The sequence below is a fragment of the Chelon labrosus genome (assembly GCF_963514085.1).
Source record: "Chelon labrosus genome assembly, chromosome: 17".
Lineage (NCBI taxonomy): Eukaryota > Metazoa > Chordata > Actinopteri > Mugiliformes > Mugilidae > Chelon > Chelon labrosus.
In genome coordinates, this window is record NC_140350.1 from 26,203,854 (window position 1) to 26,226,588 (window position 22,735).

The following is a 22,735-nucleotide window of genomic DNA, read 5'->3' on the forward strand; positions in this document are numbered from 1 at the left end:
GCGTTCTTCTTCTTCTTGTTTTATGGCAAACAGCTATGGTGCATTACCACCACCTTCTGAACTCGAGTGTGGATCGGAATGTTTTTAAATTCTATTGCTTAGCAGATTTTTTTCCAAATATTTGACTACTACACCAATTCCTTTGGCTCCAAACTGATTTGTTGTTCTTCCAATTTTTCTTTTAATATCTATCTTTGTTGTTGATACTGACTACATTCCAGAATTACATGTTCTACTGATTCCAACACATTGCAATATTGACACTTGCCAGTTGGGTGTTTTCCAATGATTTTTAGAGAAGTTTAAGTTTGTATGACCAAAACACATCCTTGTGATGATGTCCTCCTCTTTCTTCCTTCTACATACTTCCCTAATAGCCCTACCTTTCTTTTGATATTGTAGTAACTTTATTTCCCTTCCTGTTGCCAATTTTTCTTCATTTCTGTTTTAATTATGCTTTTGATTTCCATTTTACTGTACTTCCATGTTTATTTCTGCTTTCCTTGTTGCTTCCTTAGCACAGTGTTTTTCAACCACTGTCCCATGGGACATTATCCAGTTTTGCATAATTGATTCAAGAAACATTTTTTGAAAATTAATTATTATCTGCAAATAAAATGCCATTGTCAAGTGCCTGTGTGTGTGTGTGTGTGTGTGTGTGTGCATATATATATATATATATATATATATAGATAGATAGATAGATAGATATACTTTAATACCCAGACTCACACATGGGCTTCCTATGTGGCACCCATGTAACTAAAACAAAATGGGCGAATTTGTAAGTATTTATAGAAGTCCTGTTTCGGACTTCCATACTCTGACATTAAGGATTTGAGTGTATCCTCAGCAAACAAGTGTTGGAGCTGACGTATGCCATTCTCTCTCCACTTTGCAAACAAGGAACTACCAATTGATGGTGGCAGATCTGGGTTTGAGGATAAAGGGGAAAGCCTGGAGATTTTGCCAAACTTCCCACAGAACTTATTTATATCTTGTCAAGCCTGGAGAGTGTTGTACACTACATATGTTTTTTTTTTATTTGGTGTAGTGCATTGATATTGTTAATGAATGGTAGCAGGGTTGTAGAAATAGAAGTGCATAGTTCTTCTATCTACCCAGTGTGCGTTATTGCGTTTTTGCACCCAGCTAATCAGGCCCTTTGTTTGGGCGGCCCAGTAGTACAACTGTAAGTCTGGTAATGCCAGTCCCCCTTTCTCTCTAGATTTTGTTAAAGTTTTAAAAGCTATTCTTGGTGAGGGTTTTTTTCCAGATAAAAGAGGTTAACATTTTATTTATAGATTTAAAGAATGTTTTATCCAGATAACAGGGCAGTGACTGAAATAAATAACTAAAACGGGTTAGAACATTCATTTTAATTACTTTAATTCATCTGAGAAATTAGATGGGGAACGTTTTCCAAAAGGGAACACTGTTAATGAATAATTGTCTTAATGCACATTGTGTTTGGTTTGTTGATTTACTAAAAGACACAAAGAACATGTGATATCATCATCCAATCAGAACATTAGTAATCTCAGGACAGTGTAAGGTTAAGACAGCAGAGCTTGGTCTCATTAATCACATGATGAATAATTGTTACTGACATTAAGAAGCTCACAGTTAGTGAAGATGATCATAAACATAAAGACTCAAACACTTACAGTTACTGTGATTAATGAGCTGCAGCTAATGAATCACTGTATAACACATCCATCTCTCACTAGCACAGTCACACATCCCACTAAAGTTCCCACTCCAGCTCCAATTACAGCTCCCACTGGACCTGCAACACTTGCAGCAGCAGCTCCAGCTGCAGCAGCAGCTCCAATACCAGCTCCAACACCAACAACAGCAGCTCCAGCTCCAGCAAGTATAGCAACAAGTTTGCCATCAGAAATAAATTTGTTGTCTTTCTCTGCTTCTTTTCTTGCTTCTTCCGGCTTCATGTTTGGATTTTCCGTAAGTAGTGTTTCCATCTTTTCTTCTATGGCTTTCTCAGCCTCTATGAACATCTCAGTGGTGTAGTAACTTCCTCCATTTTCCTGAACCATTGAGTTGATCTTCGTCAGCAGCTCTCTGACCTGAGATGGATCTTTATCTCTGTTGTTAAAGAGATGATATCCTCCTCCACACTGACTGATGAAGCGTCTGAGAGCTTTGTTTTCTCCAAACACTTCTTCTATGGAGACATCTTCTTCCTCCAGATCATCTCCACGGGTGAACAAGACCATCGTGTAACGAGCTGCTGCTTCTCCAAAGATCTTCTGGATGATTTCCACTGTTTTCTTTTCTTCTTTTGTGAATCTGTTGAAACTGATCACCACCAGGAACACATGAGGACCAGGAGCAGAGAATGAGATGCATCTACTGATCTCTGTTATCACTTCATTTTCAGTTTTTTCAGTGTCAAACAGACCTGGAGTATCAACCACAGCCAGTTTCTGACCTTCAAACACTCCTGTCTCCTTCTCACACTTTGTAGTTACTGAAGTAGCACGTGCTGTGGATTTAAAAGCTCTTTCTTCTTTCTTCTTTCTTCCTAAGATGGTGTTTCCTGTTGCACTCTTCCCAGCTCCAGTTTTCCCAACAAGAACAATCTTCATCTCTCTTTTCTGTTCAGCATCTGTTGGAGAAATTCACAGAGACATTAGAGATGCTATAAAGTCTAAATTCATCTGCAGCTCTCTGAAAAGAATCTTTTTGAACATAAAATCTATTTATATATATATAACAATACAGACCCAGAGGTGGCAGAGACAGAACCAGACGACTGAGGATATACAGGATATAACTAATAATAAAATTAATCTGATCTCAGCTCTAATTCACCAACATTTTACAGCTATGACATCCTCAGTAAGAATGACTGGAGTGTGTGTTGGGGGGGGGGGGGCTTTCAGTAGGTGGCAGCAGAGCTCAAACTATTGCCTGTTCTACCCAGTAGAAGAAGAACACAGGAACACCGGTGTAGAGCTGATGGAGCGTATCACCACAAGGCCATCATTATATGAGCATCAGTAAATACCAACATTGTTAGCCTCATACAAGCTAACCCAGCATCAGACTGAAGCGTCTGCTTTAAATGTTATAAACTGAGTTCATGAAGTGACCTTGGAAATAGTTTTAAGTTGGTCCAGATGTTGTCTCAGCTCATTAATCTATTTAGATGATCAGATGATTATATGCAGAACACTGGTGTCAGCAACTCATACAGATAAATAAACATGATCAGATTCTCAATAGTGTTTCAATTAATGGGGGGTTCTGTCCACTAGGGGACGTATGACAGAAAATAATGGAGAACCACTGAGTCACGGTTCTCAGCTGGAAACTCTCCAACATGGAGACAGTTTATAATTAAGAGAATAAATATCTGAGTGAACAAAACAAACACGTGAAGTAAAATACATAAATAAATCAACACGTGTATCACATTTAAACAGCTTCATGTTTATTCAGTTAAATTCATTATAGAAAACAGCTTCAAAACTAAATTAACACAACAGCTTTAAATGTACTTACACTCAGCTACTCTGGTCTCCATGATTGTGTTTGTCAGTCGACTGATCTGTGAAGTCCTTCTCTGCTGGAGAATACTTTCATTTTCATCAGCTCTGGTTTATATTCTGCTTCTAGTCTCCTCCTCTGATCATGTGATGTCCTCCATCACCACAGACGTGATTAAATTTACATGAAGAGAATATTCATCAGATTTAAAGACAGAAACATTTAGGAGGAGATCAACATGAGGAAAGAAGAAATAAGGACAGGTTATACGTGGGCGGCTCAGTGGTGTGGTGGTCATCACTGATGCCTCCCAGCCAGAAGGTTCTGGGTTCTAGTCCAGGCCGACTGGTTCCTTTCTGTGTGTAGTCTGCATGTTCTCCCTGTGTCTGCGTGGGTTCTCTCCAGGTTCTCCAGCTTCCTCCCACCGTCCAAAGACATGCTGGTTAGGTTCATTGGTGATTCTAAATTGGTCGTAGGTGTGAGTGTCTCTCTGTGTTAGCCCTGGGATAGACTGGAGACCTGTCCAGGGTGGACCCCCCCCCCCCCCCCCCTCTAGACCAATGACAGCTGGGATAGACTGGAGACCTTTCCAGGGTGGACCCCCCCCCCCCCCCCCTCTAGACCAATGACAGCTGGGATAGACTGGAGACCTGTCCAGGGTGGACCCCCCCCCCCCCCTAGACCAATGACAGCTGGGATAGACTGGAGACCTGTCCAGGGTGGACCCCCCCCCCCTCTAGACCAATGACAGCTGGGATAGACTGGAGACCCCATGACCCTTCACAGGACAAGAGGTTACAGAAGATGAATGAATGAACAAATCAGATGGTTCGACTTCACAAAGCTCATCCTTTTAGTTTTCAAAAGACTTCCTGGCTCACAAGTGTCTAAACCCACGCACACAGAGTTTTGAGACTATTTTCACGCTGCTCAGATCCACAAATGCATGATGCGGGAAAATGGGAAATCTGGGCTAGCGGCGAAGAGAGCTACATCCAAAAAAAGGTTCAAAAAAGGCAACTGGACTTGTAGAGTTTTTTCAGAAGGCGTTTCACCACTCATCCGAGTAGCTTCTTCAGTTCTAGGGGACTGGTGGGAAGCTTGAGGTTTAAATAGGAACTCCTCCTGAAACTTGTTTGATTCAATGAGTAGCTTCTCATTTTTGTTGAAGGAGGAATTGTTCCCTCTCCTTCAGCCCAGGTTCTTTCTACCTATTGGAAAGGTTAGTCTGACTATGAATAGACCACCCGACAACTTCTCTCCAACTGACAGTTTATTTAGCAGCAGAGAATAGGTCCAGAGTCAGCACTGAGACTTCAGCTTAACCACCTTATGGCTAGAAAAGGAGAAGCCCCCAACTATGTGTGCACACAAGTTTGATTCTATCTGGGCTCCACCCGAGGACAATAGGAGGAGCGCCGCCTTTAGTGGATCAGTAGTTCTCCATGTGTAGCCGAGGCCGGCTCTAACTGGTTTCTACAAGGTGAAATATTAGAGTGTGGTGCATCTTATCTAGTGAGCAAAGCTGCAGCAAAGTGGTCAACAAGCCCGTATCTGGTATGATAGAAGAAGAAGACTTCTTTCTGTTTTTGACCTCACATAACTCTTTAATATCCAACATCTTCAACAACCATGTCTAAAGACACATCCTGTGGTTGTGGAGAAGATGTTAGTCTGTTTGAGAAGGGTCAAATCATTGGCATGCATCAAGCAGAGAAAACATCTAAGGAGATTGTAGAAACTACTAAAACTGGGTTAAGAACTGTCCAACACATTATTAAAAACTGGAAGGATAGTGGAGAAGCATCAGGGTAAGAAGAGAGGCAGATGAAGTGATGCACCCATCATGCCTAGTGTCTACTGTACAAGCCTGTGGGGGCAGTGCTATGATCTGGGGTTGCTGCAGTTGCTCAGGTCTAGGTTCAGCAACATTATGAGGTCAGCTGACTACCTGAATATACTGAATGACCAGGTTACTCCATCAATGGATCATATTCCAAGATGACAATGCCAGGATTCATGGGGCTCAGATTGTGAAAGAGTGGTTCAGGGAGCATGAGACATCATGTCCACACATGGATTGGCCACCACAGAGTCCAGACCTTAACCCCATTGAGAATCTTTGGGATGTGCTGGAGAAGGCTTTGAGCAGTGGTCAGACTCTCCATCATCAATACAATGAATGAAACACTGGATGGAAATAAATCTGGAGACATTGGAGAAGATTATAGAAACAATGATACAGAGAATGAGCTGTAATCAGAGCTAAAGGAGGTCCAACCAGACGTCTTTGTCCAGTCTGTGTACTATTACTACTACTACTGTGTACTATTACTACTGATTATACTCCATTCTTCTTCTGTGGTGTTTTCCAGTGTCAGTGAACACATGAATCAATCACTCGTTCATGTTGAAGTTTTATTGAGTCACAACTTTTTAAATTTGACACAAAACAGAAAAATAAGAGACCAAGGCAACATTTACCCACAATGCACTGCAGCAGCTACTCCTCCGTCTGCTCTTCTCCTCCCTCTTCCTCCGATGCTCCCTCCTCCGTTGTTGCTCCTCCCTCCCTTCCCTCCCCTGTTGCTCCTCCCTCCCTTCCCTCCCCTGTTGCTCCTCCCTCCCCTGATGCTCCTCCCTCCCTTCCCTCCCCCGTTGCTCCTCCCCCCTCCTCCCCCGTGCTGTCTCCATACAGGATGTCCTCTGGGTTGGGGGCAGGAGGACAGAAGTCCTGGTCAGGGAGGATCCTGTTGAAGACGGACTGAGCCTGAAACCAGAGACGACCATGAGCTCTGACCAGAGACACTTCCTGTCTCACCTGTCCGAGTGTCTCACCTGTCTCACAGCGTGGTCGTGTCCCAGTCCTCCATCTGGACCCGAGCACACGTACACGTTGGCCGGGAGGTCGTGACCTTCGACCTCCACACCCAACCCGTCCACCATGTTGAAGTAGAGACACCAGAGGACGGACGGACGGCGTCCTGAGGACACAACCAGGACAGACAGAGTGATCACATGACTCACTGATCATCAGTCTATGAGCTCCAGCCTCCAATCACGTCTCACCTTGGTCATGTGACTCTGGCGTGCTGAACATCCTGGTTACCACCGGCGACAGGTCCTCGTGGGCGGAGCCAACTGACTGACAGGTGAGGTGAACCAGGTCTGAAACATCAGGATCAGGTGATCAGTGATCAGCTGATTGATGTTTATCAATAATCAGCTGATTGATGTTCATCAATAATCAGCTGATTGATGTTCATCAATAATCAGCTGACAGATGTTTATCAGTAATCAGCTGATAGATGTTTATCAATAACAATCAGCTGATTGATGTTTATCAATAATAATCAGCTGACTGATGTTTATCAATAATAATCAGCTGTTGGATGTTTATCAATAATGATCAGCTGATTGATGTTTATCAATAATAATCAGCTGATTCGTCTTCTGTGGTTCTTAGATCGTTGGACTCACATGTCCCCGGGACACAGGTCATGGTGGACGAACACAGCTCCACCATCTTCACGGCTGGATGTCCTGCTGCTATTGGAGGGACCGTTACCATGGAAACCTGAGACAAAGTTAGTTAGTTAGTGAGTTTGTTTACGTCTGTGATTGACAGCTGGAGGACTCACCTGCTGCTCAGAGTCTGACTGGAGGACGGACGAGTCAGTGATGAGGACGGCTCTGCTCGTCCACCTGGACACAAACACTCATTAGTACGTCCACAGGAGGACACGCCTCCTACACAGCTGCTGCTGCTGCTGATTGGCTGCCTCTCACCTGGTGGGCGTGGCCTGTCTCTTCCTGTCTGTCCCCACGGAGCCGTCCTCCACCACCACATGGCTGCAGCTGATTCGCTGTCCTCGGCTGTCAATCACCGCCTTACACCTGAAACACAGAGGAAGAGGAGGAGATGAAGAGGAGGACCAGACACTAACCCTGCTAGTGTAATGGGTAGAGAAAATGTCCTATTATATTTAATTAACACAGTTACCCCCTTCTATTTTTTTTATTTTATTACATTTAAGTGTTCCATTTATTCCACTTCATGCCGCTAGATGGCGCTGTTCCACTTCTATCACCATAGTGGGTTACCGTGGAGACGGTAGCTCGAGCGCTCAGAAATAAACGTCCAGCGCTTGAGAAAGATTAACTTTGTTCGTCTCCACTGCTTTCTAACCCACAGTGCTATTTAGCCTGTGGCCTTATACCTGCCCAGATTCCCCTAGGTCTGAGGCCGGTAATACTAGCATGCTACAGCTAACAGAGGATAACCAGACACTAACCTTGCTAGCATGCTACAGCTAACAGAGGATAACCAGACACTAACCTTGCTAGCATGCTACAGCTAACAGAGGATAACCAGACACTAACCTTGCTAGCATGCTACAGCCAACAGAGGATAACCAGACACTAACCTTGCTAGCATGCTACAGCTAACAGAGGATAACCAGACACTAACCTTGCTAGCATGCTACAGCTAACAGAGGATAACCAGACACTAACCCTGCTAGCATGCTACAGCTAACAGAGGATAACCAGACACTAACCCTGCTAGCATGCTACAGCTAACAGAGGATAACCAGACACTAACCTTGCTAGCATGCTACAGCTAACAGAGGATAACCAGACACTAACCTTGCTAGCATGCTACAGCTAACAGAGGATAACCAGACACTAACCTTGCTAGCATGCTACAGCTAACAGAGGATAACCAGACACTAACCTTGCTAGCATGCTACAGCTAACAGAGGATAACCAGACACTAACCCTGCTAGCATGCTACAGCTAACAGAGGATAACCAGACACTAACCCTGCTAGCATGCTACAGCTAACAGAGGATAACCAGACACTAATCCTGCTAGCATGCTACAGCTAACAGAGGATAACCAGACACTAACCTTGCTAGCATGCTACAGCTAACAGAGGATAACCAGACACTAATCCTGCTAGCATGCTACAGCTAACAGAGGATAACCAGACACTAATCCTGCTAGCATGCTACAGCTAACAGAGGATAACCAGACACTAATCCTGCTAGCATGCTACAGCTAACAGAGGATAACCAGACACTAACCTTGCTAGCATGCTACAGCTAACAGAGGATAACCAGACACTAATCCTGCTAGCATGCTACAGCTAACAGAGGATAACCAGACACTAACCTTGCTAGCATGCTACAGCTAACAGAGGATAACCAGACACTAAACCGTTGATAAAGCCTCCCTCTGATTGGACATCTCCTTCCTACCTGTTGGTGTCCTTGTCCACCAGGAGACAGCTGAGCGAGTGTCTCAGACAGTAGATCCCTCCAAACACGGCACACATCCTGGAAAGACACAGGTCACATGACAGGATCAAGGACCAAGACAAGGTGATGGACAGCCAATCACAGAGCTCGTCTCAGACTCCTCCCCCTCCACATGTGAAGCTCACGTCATGAGCTCCGTCTGCAGCGCCTCCCGCTGGACTTATAGATAATTCATTCTCTTCATGAAGGGACAGAGGGACAGACAAAGGGACAGCTAACCTCATTAACATTCATGTTCCGCTCCAACGAGACAACACTGTCTCCGTGACGACCAGCCGAGGTGTCTGCAGAGAGACACTGAAGGACCAATGTAGCGGCTAACGATCTCTATATTTGTCTATCTTTGTCTCTAGATGCCTCCAGATGTCTCCAGATGTCTATATGTGTCTCCAGACGTCTATATTTGTCTCCAGATGTCTATGTGTGTCTCTAGATGCATCCAGATGTCTATATTTGTCTCCAGATGTCTATGTTTGTCTCTAGATGTCTCCAGATGTTTATATTTGTCTCCAGATGTCTCTAGATGTCTATATTTGTCTCCAGATGTCTCTAGATGTCTATATTTGTCTCTAGATGTCTCCAGATGTCTCTCTTTGTCTCCAGATGTCTATGTTTGTCTCTAGATGTCTCCAGATGTTTATATGTGTCTCCAGATGTCTCTAGATGTCACTATTTGTCTCCAGATGTCTCTAGATGTCTCCAGATGTCTCTATTTGTCTCCAGTTGTCTCCAGATATCTATATATGTCTCTATTTGTCGATATATGTCTCCATTTGTCTCCAGTTGTCTCTAGATGTCTCTATTTGTCTCCAGATGTCTCTGTTTGTCTCCAGATGTCTCTATTTGTCCAGTAGCAGACCGGGGGTTCTTACCTACAGAAACACTGAGGAATCTCTCCGAGGCCATAGACAGGAAACAGGAAGGGAGTGTTGCCATAGCGACCCAGGCAGCGCAGGAAGTGACGCGTAGAGGCGAGACCCTCCTCTGTAGGTGTGTCTTCTGTTACCATAGCGATGGAGTGGAGCAGGAAGTGCTGCAGGTTGTCGCCAAGCTGCTGGTCACGTAGGAACTCCAAATATGGCCGACTGTGGTAGGCTGGGGGGGACACTTCATTACCCACAATGCCTTAAAGACACAGACCCAGAGAACCAGTCTGGACAGGTGAGCTGTCTCACCTTTCTGCTCCTCTGTCTCCTCCATACAGGAAGTCAGGAAACGCATCAACTTCCTCTTTTCTATCACAGTCAGCTGACGACTGGCAAAGACATCTGCTCTGCTGCAGGGCACCTGAGAGACAGACAGGTGTGAGAGGACAGAGACAGAGACAGGCAGGTGTGATAGGATAGAGACAGAGACAGATAGGTGTGAGAGGACAGAGACAGAGGCAGACAGGTGTGATAGGACAGAGAGGTGTGATAGGACAGAGACAGACAGGTGTGATAGGGCAGACAGACAGGTGTGACAGGACAGAGACAGACAGGTGTGACAGGACGGAGACAGACAGGTGTGAGAGGGCGGAGACAGACAGGTGTGATAGGACAGACAGACAGGTGTGACAGGACAGAGACAGACAGGTGTGAGAGGGCGGAGACAGACAGGTGTGATAGGACGGAGACAGATAGGTGTGATAGGACAGAGACAGACAGGTGTGATGAGACAGAGACAGGTGTGATAAGACAGGGAAAGACAGGTGTGATAGGACAGAGACAGAGACAGGTGTGAGAGGACAGAGAGGTGTGATAAGACAGAGACAGACAGGTGTGATGGGACAGAGACAGACAGGTGTGAGAGGACAGAGAGGTGTGATAAGACAGAGACAGACAGGTGTGATAGGACAGAGACAGACAGGTGTGAGAGGACAGAGAGGTGTGATAAGACAGAGACAGGCAGGTGTGATAGGACAGAGACAGACGGGTGTGATAGGGCAGAGACAGAGACAGACAGGTGTGATAGGACAGAGACAGAGACAGACAGGTGTGATAGAACATAGAGGTGTGATAAGACAGAGACAGACAGGTGTGACAAGACAGAGACGGACAGGTGTGATAGGACAGAGACAGACAGGTGAGATAGGACAGAGACAGAGACAGACAGGTGTGATAGGACAGAGGCAGACAGGTGAGATAGGACAGAGACAGAGACAGGTATGATAAGACAGAGACAGACAGGTGTGAGAGGACAGAGACAGAGACAGACAGGTGTGAGAGGACAGAGACAGAGAGATGTGATAGGACAGAGACAGAGAGGTGTGATAGGACAGAGACAGACAGGTGTGATAGGACAGAGACAGAGACAGACAGGTGTGATAAGACAGAGACAGAGAAAGACAGGTGTGATAGGACAGAGACAGACAGGTGTGATAAGACAGAGACAGACAGGTGTGATAGGACAGAGAAAGAGACAGACAGGTGTGATAGGACAGAGATAGAGACAGACAGGTGTGATAGGACAGAGACAGACAGGTGTGATAAGACAGACAGACAGGTGTGATAGGACAGAGACAGACAGGTGTGATAGGACAGAGACAGACAGGTGTGATAGGTGTGATAGGACGGAGACAGACAGGTGTGATAGGACGGAGACAGGCAGGTGTGATAGGACAGAGACAGAGACAGACAGGTGTGATAGGATAGATAGATAGATAGATAGATAGATAGATACTTTATTAATCCCGAGGGAAATTCAAGACAGAGACAGACAGGTGTGATAAGACAGAAACAGAGGCAGGCAGGTGTGAGAGGACAGAGACAGAGACAGACAGGTGTGATAAGACAGAGGCAGAGACAGACAGGTGTGATAAGACAGAGGCAGACAGGTGTGATAGGACCGAGAGGTGTGATAGGACAGAGACAGACAGGTATGATAGGACAGCGACAGACAGGTGAGATAGGACAGAGAGGTGCGATAGGACAGAGACAGACAGGTGTGATAGGACAGAGACAGACAGGTGTGATAGGTGTGATAGGACGGAGACAGACAGGAGTGATAGGACAGAGACAGAGACAGGCAGGAGTGATAGGACAGAGACAGAGACAGGCAGGTGTGATAGGACGGAGACAGACAGGTGTGATAGGACAGAGACAGACAGGTGTAATAGGACAGAGACAGAGAGGTGTGATAGGACAGAGACAGACAGGTGTGATAGGACAGAGACAGAGACAGACAGGTGTGATAGGACAGAGACAGACAGGTGTGATAGGACAGAGAGGTGTGATAAGACAGACAGGTGTGATAGGACAGAGACAGACAGGTGTGATAGGACAGAGAGGTGTGATAAGACAGACAGGTGTGATAGGACAGAGAGGTGTGATAGGAAAGAGACAGAGACAGACAGGTGTGATAGGAGAGAGACAGAGACAGACAGGTGTGATAGGACCAAGACAGAGACAGACAGGCGTGATAGGACAGAGACAGACAAGTGTGATAAGACAGAAACAGAGACAGACAGGTGTGACAGGACAGAGACAGAGAGAGACAGGTGTGATAGGACAGAGAGGTGTGATAAGACAGACAGACAGTGTGATAGGACAGAGAGGTGTGATAGGACAGAGACAGAGACAGACAGTTGTGATAGGAGAGAGACAGAGACAGACAGGCGTGATAGGACAGAGACAGACAGGTGTGATAAGACAGAAACAGAGACAGACAGGTGTGACAGGACAGAGACAGAGAGAGACAGGTGTGATAGGACAGAGACAGACAGGTGTGACAGGACGGAGACAGACAGGTGTGATAAGACAGAGGCAGAGACAGACAGGTGTGATAGGAAAGAGAGGTGTGATAGGACAGGGACAGACAGGTGTGATAGGATGGAGACAGAGAGGTGTGATAGGACAGAGACAGAGACAGACAGGTGTGATAGGACAGAGACAGACAGGAGACACAGACACCTGTTCCACGTTGCCATGGCGATAGGTTAGTATCCTGGTGACGTTCTTGAACTCTGCGTAGCGACTGACACTGGATTTGATGAGCAGATCAACCAATGAGCCGCGAGAAAACATGAGCTGCAGGAAGAGGAAACAAACTGTTGAGTGTTCATGGACCAACCAACCAACCAACCAACCACTGGACCAACCAACCAACCACTAGACCAACTAACCAACCACTGGACCAACCAACCAACCAACCAACTACTAGACCAACCAACCAACCAACCACTGGACCAACCAACCAACCACTGGACCAACCACTGGACCAACCAACCGAACGATTCTTTTGCCATTTTCTATTGTCTGTGAGGTTTTTCTGAAAGAGACGCGCATGCACAATTCAGTCGCTTCCCCAGAGCATTCAACGCCGCCCCACGAGCTCGGTGTGTGGTGACCTGCAACACTCATCTTATTCAGAAAACAGCGCGAGCGAGATGGCAGAGGAAGGACGGTCCCGTTTGGTCGATAAAAAGGGTAAAACAAGTTCTCTTGTATGGCAACACTTCGGATTCGAAGAATCCGACGAAGCACAGGCCCACATAATGTGCAAAATGTGCTACAGTGTGATATCTGCACCCAGTAGCAGTTTTAGGCACGGGCTAACCGGGCAGTCGCCCGGGGCGGCATTTTGTCAGGACACAAGGGGGGCGGCACGAGCACTTGGAAAAAAATAAAAAATAAACAAATACATCTGCGCCGCTACATGGTTTTCTATTATCTGTCATATCTGTGTGTGGAACTGGCAAATTGTCGCCCCCTGTAGTTGCAGGCGCCCCTGCTTTCCGAGAAGGTGCCGTGCACAGAAGGTGTGCGTGAGAAAGGGAAAGGAGAGGGGGCGCTGGGGACAGTTCACCTCTGGGTCTCTCCCAAATTGAACGGGGGGGGGGGTTAAACTAAAAAAGAATAGTTTGAAGAATCGTGATTTCAATCTTGACCAAAAAAATCGTAATTCTCATTTTTTCCAAAATCGAGCAGCCCTACAACCAACCAACCAACCAACCAACCAACCACTGGACCAACCAACCAACCAACCACTGGACCAATCAACCAACCAACCACTGGACCAACCAACCAACCAACCACTGGACCAACCACTGGACCAACCACTGGACCAACCAACCAACCACTGGACCAACCACTGGACCAACCAACCACTGGACCAACCAACCAACCACTGGACCAGCCAACCAACCAACCAACCACTGGACCAACCAACCAACCAACCAACCACTGGACCAACCAACCACTGGACCAACCAACCAACCAACCACTGGACCAACCACTGGACCAACCAACCACTGGACCAACCAGCCAACCACTGGACCAACCACTGGACCAACCAACCAACCACTGGACCAACCACTGGACCAACCACTGGACCAACCAACCACTGGACCAACCAACCACTAGACCAACCAACCAACCAACCACTGGACCAACCAACAAACCACTGGACCAACCAACAAACCACTGGACCAACCAACCAACCACTGGACCAACCAACCAACCACTGGACCGACCAACCAACCAACCAACCAACCAACCAACCACTGGACCGACCAACCAACCACTGGACCAACCAACCAACCAACCAACCAACCACTCTACCAACCAACCACTGGACCAACCACTCGACCAACCAACCACTGGACCAACCACTCGACCAACCAACCACTGGACCAACCACTCGACAAACCAACCACTGGACCAACCAACCACTGGACAAACCACTCGAACAACCAACCACTGGACCAACCACTCGACCAACCAACCACTGCACCAACCACTCGACCAACCAACCACTGGACCAACCACTCGACCAACCAACCACTGGACCAACCACTCAACCAACCAACCACTGGACCAACCAACCAACCAACCACTGGACCAACCAACCAACCAACCAACCACTGGACCAACCAACCACTGGACCAACCACTAGACCAACCACTGGACCAACCAACCAACCAACCAACCAAGCACTGGAACAACCAACCAACCACTGGACCAACCACTGTACCAACCAACCAAGCACTGGACCAAGCACTGGACCAAGCAACTACTGGACCAACCAACCACTGGACCAACCAACCAACCACTAGACCAACCAACCAACCAACCACTGGACCAACCACTGGACCGACCAACCAACCAACCAACCAACTACTGGACCAACCAACCAACCAACCAACCAACCAACCAAGCACTGGACCAACCACTAGACCAACCAACCAACCAAGCACTGGACCAACCACTAGACCAACCAACCAACCAACCAACCAACCACTGGACCAACCAACCAACCACTGGACCAACCACTGTACCAACCAACCAACCACTGGACCAACCACCCACTGGACCAACCACTGGACCAACCACTGGACCAACCAACCAGCCACTAGACCAACCAACCAACCAACCACTGGACCAACCACTGGACCAACCAACCAACCACTGGACCAACCAACCAACCAACCAACTACTGGACCAACCAACCAACCAACCAACCAACCAACCACTGGGCCAACCAACCACTGGACCAACCAACTAGAGCCCGACCGATAAAGGATTTTGAAGGCCGATACCGGGTCTCTCCCAAATTGAACGGGGGGGGGGGGGGGGGTTAAACTCAAAAAGAATCATTTGAAGAATCGTGATTTCAATCTTGACCAAAAAAATCGTAATTCTCATTTTTTCCAAAATCGAGCAGCCCTACAACCAACCAACCAACCAACCAACCACTGGACCAATCAACCAACCAACCACTGGACCAATCAACCAACCAACCACTGGACCAACCAACCAACCAACCACTGGACCAACCAACCAACCAACCACTGGACCAACCACTGGACCAACCACTGGACCAACCAACCACTGGAACAACCAACCAACCACTGGACTCTGACATGCTAGCGACATTTACATGTACAGCTGCTACCTAACTATGCTACTAATCTTGGGGCTCGTCGGGCAAGGTTTCGGAGCCACTGAGAAACTAAATATGTATTACCAATGATTGTAAATAAAACATTCCGCTGACTCACCTTCGTAAATGTTAGCTAGCTTGAATGTCAAAGTCAAGTGTATTTATATAGCAGAGATACGTGTAATAAATGTGTCAGATAAAACATCCTTTTTAATTAATCGAATTTTGTTTTATTTACAATCATTGGTGGGAATATATATTTAGTTTCTCAGTGGCTCCGATGCTAGCATGTAAATGTCGCTAGCATGTCAGAGCTCCAGGCCACTACGTGAAGTTGTTACGTTAGTTGTTAGTTGAGTTAGTTGTACGTTAGTTGAGAATTATTATTCGCTGTCAATGCCCAGCGATGTTGCTGTACGGTGTGATAATCTTTCCCTCTATTACTGCAGTGTCAGATTTAGTTAATATGGAAGTGGCAGTCCGGGCGAACTGCTACTGTTCTATGAGGAAAAACGAGGAGCCTCATACCCTACAGGTTACAGTGCTAGGATGCCCAGGCTGTAATCATGCTTTATACATGCACAACTACATGCTTAACTCGCTTTCCGTAGTCTTCTGTGCATCAATGTAGGTGGAGGCTGCCATTGTTGTTATCGTTACAGTAGCGCTCCTAGCAACGACCGGAAGTTCGATTTCCCTACTCCGCGTTCCGGAAGCAGGAAGTGAGACATAGGCCTATTAAAGAAATACTTCAGTCACATTGTCAAAAGTTAAAAGAACAGTCAGTCAACTACACTGTAACAACGTAACGTAGCTAATTCCGCTTCACTCTCGGCTTATTTAACAGCAGCAAAACTGGACATCATAGTCACGAATTTTGTCATGCTTATTTGAGTTAAGAGAACTGATGGGGATGTTCTTTTAATTGTTATTCAAGCAATGTATGTCTCGTGACCAACTCACCATGAACACACTTCACCAGGGGCGGAGTGGGGCACTAAAATCCACCGGGAAAATTCTGACCGCACAGGCTGCTATTCGCGGAGAATTTAGTAACGTCAATGATTCTGATAAGCTCAGGCCGGTCGCATTCGCCTCGCGGCCGCTCAATTTGTGTTCCGCTGCGCAAATCCTTCGGCCGGCCGACCGGGAAAAGTCCCGGTCGTCCCGATTGCCACTCCGCCCCTGCACTTCACCGATGATCTTACTCGCGGATAACTGGTTCTCTCTGCCCGACTCTGGCTGGATCAGCAGGTTGCAGGATGTGTGGCGCGTTATACACGAGTGTTGCCAACAGGGACGGTGTAGAGTGCCCTCTGGTGGACAAACTATACAAAGCCAACACTCATGACATGGTTGAAGGGTGTTTCGTTTTTATTTTATTTTTGAAATATTCATTTATCGGCCATTATAAATGCCGATACCGATAGTTTGGAAAATGCCTAATATCGGCCGATAATATTGGCCTGCCGATATATCGGTCGGAATCTACAACCAACCAACCACTGGACCAACCAACCATTGGACCAACCACTGGACCAACCACTGGACCAACCACTGGACCAACCAACCAACCCTGGACCAACCACTGGACCAACCAACCAACCTCTAGACCAGTGGTTCTCAACCTTTTTTTAGTGATGTACCCCCTGTGAAATATTTCTTCAGCCAAGTACCCCCTAACCAGCGCAAAGCATTTCTACTTGAGAAAAAAAAGACTTAAAACAGAGCACTGTGCCATCAGTGTCTAATTTATTAAACTTTTTAAATGTTCATAATTCAAAAGATCTGTTCTCAAAAAGAAGTCATTAACTTAATTTTAAATAAAAGCAGAAATTGCTAAAAATAAAAGTATTTATCATCTTAAAATATCTTTCTAAGAATCAAAAAGAAGACTGACATCTTAACATTACTACAAACTTACCGACGTGACATCCATGTTTTGTATTAAGATGACGCTGCAGATGTGCTGGCTTCATGCAACTGTTAGCTAATTTCTCCCCACAGAAAAAACACAGTGCATTGGGTGGGTTGCAACTTGTGGACGTAAATCCAAATAAAACATACTCTTCAAGAAACAGCCGGAATTTTGCCGGCTGTGGTTTGGCCTTCTTTGCCACTTGTCCCTCCGTGTTTTCAAAAGAATTGCCGCTACGCTTCAACCACGACTCCATCGTTTGAGTTTTAACAGTGATTGACAGGTGATGGCAGGTACGTGACAGGTTGGGTCGAACCATCCTGGTATGGGGGGGACTCTGGGTTTTTAGGATAATGAAAGTGAATAGCCTACTGAAATATAAAATTAATTTTATGAACTTATATTTTCCTGAAATATTTATTAAATAATTATTTTTAAAGGATTTTTGCATGGATGCTACTTTTTAAATATATGTAGATTTTAAAATCTCAAGTACCCCCTGGAGTGCCTTCACGTACCCCCAGGGGTACGCGTACCCCCATTTGAGAACCACTGCTCTAGACCAACCAACCAACCAACCAACCAACCAACCACTGGACCGACCGACCAACCAACTAACCAACCAACCAACCAACCACTGGACCAACCAACAAGTGGACCAACCAACCAACCAACCAACCACTGGACCAAACAACCAACCAACCAACCACTGGACCAACCAACTACAGGAACAACCAACCAACCAACCACTGGACCAACCAACTACTGGACCAACCAACCAGTGGACCAACCAACCACCCAACCAACCAGTGGACCAACCAACCACCCACCCAACCACTGGACCGACCAACCAACCAACCACTGGACCGACCAACCAACCAACCACTGGACCGACCAACTAACCAATCAACCAACCACTGGACCGACCAACTAACCAATCAACCAACCACTGGACCAACCAACCAACCAACCAACCACTGGACCAACCAACCAACCAACCAACCAGTGGACCGACCAACCAACCACTGGACCGACCAACTAACCAACCAACCAACCACTGGACCAACCAACCACTGGACAGACCAACCAACCAACCAAACAACCAACCACTGGACCAACCAACCGACCAACCACTGGACCAACCACTCAACCAACCAACCACTGGACCAACCACTCAACCAACCAACCAACCACGGGGCCAACCACTGAACCAACCAACCACTGGACCAACCAACCAACCAACCAACCACTGGACCAACCAACCAGTGGACCAACCAACCAGTGGACCAACCAACCACCCACCCAACCAACCACTGGACCAACCACCCACCCAACCAACCACTGGACCGACCAACCAACCAACCACTGGACCGACCAACTAACCAACCAACCAACCACTGGACCGACCAACTAACCAACCAACCAACCACTGGACAAACCAACCAACCAACCAACCAACCAACCACTGGACCAACCAACCAACCAACCACTGGACCAACCAACCACTGGACCAACCACTGGACCAACCAACCAACCAACCAACCACTGGACCGACCAACCGACCAACCACAGGACCGACCAACCAACCAACCACTGGACCGACCAACTAAACAACCAACCAACCACTGGACCAACCAACCGACCAACCACTGGACCAACCACTCAACCAACCAACCACTGGACCAACCACTCAACCAACCAACCAACCACGGGACCAACCACTCAACCAACCAACAACTGGACCAACCAACCACTGGACCAACCAACCAACCAACCAACCACTGGACCAACCAACCAACCACTGGACCGACCAACTAACCAACCAACCAACCACTGGACCAACCAACCAACCAACCAACCAACCAACCAACCACTGGACCAACCAACCGACCAACCACTGGACCAACCAACCACTGGACCAACCACTCAACGAACCAACCAACCAACCAACCACTGGACCAACCACTCAACCAACCAACCAACCACTGGACCGACCAACCAATCAACCAACCAACCAACCAACCACTGGACCAACCAACAAGTGGACCAACCAACCAACCAACCAAACAACCACTGGACCAACCAACCAACCAACCACTGGACCAACCAACCAACCACTGGACCAACCAACTACTGGACCAACCAACCACCCAACCAACCAGTGGACCAACCAACCACCCACCCAACCAACCACTGGACCAACCAACCAACCACTGGACCAACCAACCACTGGACCAACCAACCACTGGACCGACCAACCAACCAACCACTGGACCGACCAACCAACCAACCACTGGACCGACCAACCAACCAACCACTGGACCAACCAACCAACCACTGGACCAACCAACCAACCAACCACTGGACCAACCAACCAACCACTGGACCAACCAACCAACCAACCAACCAATCACTGGACCAACCAACCGACCAACCACTGGACCAACCAACCACTGGACCAACCACTCAACGAACCAACCAACCACTGGACCAACCACTCAACCAACCAACCAACCAACCACTGGACCGACCAACCAATCAACCAACCAACCAACCAACCAACCACTGGACCAACCAACAAGTGGACCAACCAACCAGCCTACCAACCACTGGACCAACCAACCAACCAACCACTGGACCAACCAACCAACCACTGGACCAACCAACCAACCACTGGACCAACCAACCACCCAACCAACCAGTGGACCAACCAACCACCCACCCAACCAACCACTGGACCAACCAACCAACCACTGGACCAACCACTGGACCAACCAACCACTGGACCGACCAACCAACCAACCACTGGACCGACCAACCAACCAACCACTGGACCGACCAACCAACCAACCAACCACTCAACCAACCAACCAACCAACCACTGGACCGACCAACCAACCAACCACTGGACCAACCAACCACTGGACCAACCAACCACTGGACCGACCAACCAACCAACCACTCAACCAACCAACCAACCAACCACTCAACCAACCAACCAACCGACCGACCAACCAACCACTGGACCAACCAACCAACCACTGGACCGACCAACCAACCAACCACTGGACCGACCAACCAACCAACCACTGGACCAACCAACCAACCAACCAACCACTCAACCAACCAACCAATAATCTGTCTCACCTTGGAGACCAGGTCGATGTTGAACCTGCGTCCTTCCTTCACCAGCTGAGCGTAGCTGATCTTCTTCCTGGTTGGCTGTGATTGGCTTGCAGCAGCGGGGGGGTGTGGCCTGTCTGCCTCCGGCTGGGCGGCCTGTGATTGTACGACACCTGAAGTGATTATTGATGATTGAGCAGCTGAGTTTTCTCTCAGACAGAGGATAATGATGATGATGATGATGATGGAGGAGGATCAATACACTTGATCTGTTCTTCCTCACCTGTCCCTCCTCCTCCTCCTCCTCCTCCTCTTCTTCTCTTGCTCCTGTTTCTTCTTCATGTGATCCTACAGAAACAAACACATCATTACTCTGAGCTTTAACTGATCAATAAATATTTCTTCATCGTTTCTCTCAGACCGGTCGATTCTGTCTCCGACGCTTCTTTCACTTCGTCAGGTGCCTTTTCTTCTTCTGTGGTGTTTGGTGGATCAGCGCTCTGAGCTTCATCATCCTCGTCTTCCTCACTGAGAACAAACATTAACTGATACAACTCTTAACCATCCAGGTAAATGAGAGCAGAGGGGCGGGGCTTACCTGGTGAAGCAGAACACCTGCAGGTTACTGATGGAGGCGGAGTCTGAGCTGGACAGGTAGATCAGCTCCTCCCCTTCCTCCACCAGGCTCGACCAATCCCGGGCCTCCTCGGCCTGAGGCTCCTCCTACCAACACACTGATGTAAGTGACTTCCTGTCTGATCAACAAGCTGCTGTCTGATCACCTGGACACTCACCTGCTGCTGCTGCTGCTGCTGTATCCAGGTGAGCAGGCCGTTGAAGGTAAAGCTGGCCCAGTTCCCTGCGTAATAACTTCTCCTGAACACACAACACAGGAAGCTGTCACTCCCCCGCCACAATAAAAGCCTGCTGCCACTACACAAACAATATAACCAACACTCCTCTGTAGAGTCAACCATCAGTTCTATCTTTGATGACTATGACCAGCACTCACCTGTCCAGGTGAAGAACTCTCTGTCCGACTCTGGAACAGGCCGCTGCCACCACCGACTCAGCAAGACCTCAACACACACACAATCAACACACAATCAACACATAATATTCAGTAACCACACAACAGACCGACCCAGTGTCTGTGGACCCAGGACGTCTGGAGGACGTCTGGAGGACACGTGTTGACGTGATGAGGTCAGATCTGCAGCCACAGCGTTGACACGACTCTTTGACATGAAGATGAACTTAGACTTAATAAAACTGTATGTAAACATGTAAATGTATAAATGTATAAATGTATTGTCACGATCAGCTGATTCTGAGGCTGCTGATAAACGGAAGTATTGATGTTTGATTCATTCTCAACATCACCATGAATATTAAACATCATTATAAATCTATAATCACTGACACATAAACAGTTAGCATCAGTTAGCATCAGTTAGCATCAGCTAGCATCAGCTAGCATCAGCTAGCTTCCAGTCTATGACCAGCTCTCATTAACCTGTTAGCACAGCGGGCTAAAGAGAAGCTAACACTCTCAGTATATAAACCTAACGGGGCCGAGGCAGCGCTGTTAGCTTCGTGCTAACATTAACAAACACTATTATTAAATTACATTAAATTATATTATTGTGACGAGCTAACACACAGCCGAGGCGTTAGCTGCTAGCCACTGTCATTGAAGATGCATTGACTGTTAGCTGCGAGCTAACGCCCAGGCTAACCCAACGGTTCGGACCGATTTACAGCGGGACACCGGGATGTTCTGGACCGAACCCGGAGTCGGACCAAATGGGGACACATTAACGAACCACCGGAACCGGATCAGAACACGTCACATAACCCAGGTGTTGTGTACCTGTCCCTAGAATGACGACGTCAAACTCAGACGGCAGATCCTCGGCAGCCATGTTGTTAGTGGAGTCACGTGACTGGGAGCGGTTCCCTCTGATTGGTCAATAATGATCACGTGTCACATGAACAC

At 47.3% G+C, this 22,735-nt stretch overlaps 2 protein-coding genes across 2 annotated transcripts; both read right to left on the bottom strand.

The window, feature by feature from the left end:
• Window positions 1-1,700: 1,700 nt before the first annotated feature.
• Window positions 1,701-2,636, bottom strand: LOC311502214 (GTPase IMAP family member 9-like; the record flags this gene model as incomplete). The annotated part of the gene is made up of 1 exon (XM_084564339.1): window positions 1,701-2,636. Exon 1 carries the CDS (start codon window positions 2,607-2,609, stop codon window positions 1,701-1,703), a length of 909 nt encoding a protein of 302 aa, XP_084420465.1. The 5' UTR covers window positions 2,610-2,636.
• A 3,380-nt stretch (window positions 2,637-6,016) lies between these two features.
• On the bottom strand, window positions 6,017-22,661 carry LOC311502215 (rab proteins geranylgeranyltransferase component A 2-like; the record flags this gene model as incomplete). Its single annotated transcript, XM_084564340.1, is given in 17 exon segments — window positions 6,017-6,283; window positions 6,352-6,497; window positions 6,583-6,681; window positions 6,994-7,090; window positions 7,155-7,218; window positions 7,303-7,410; window positions 8,775-8,852; window positions 9,707-9,929; window positions 10,010-10,121; window positions 12,725-12,841; window positions 20,761-20,892; window positions 21,020-21,118; window positions 21,120-21,264; window positions 21,335-21,459; window positions 21,531-21,612; window positions 21,749-21,815; window positions 22,610-22,661. Coding segments are annotated over 17 exon segments (2,013 nt in total).
• Between the last annotated feature and the right edge of the window lie 74 nt (window positions 22,662-22,735).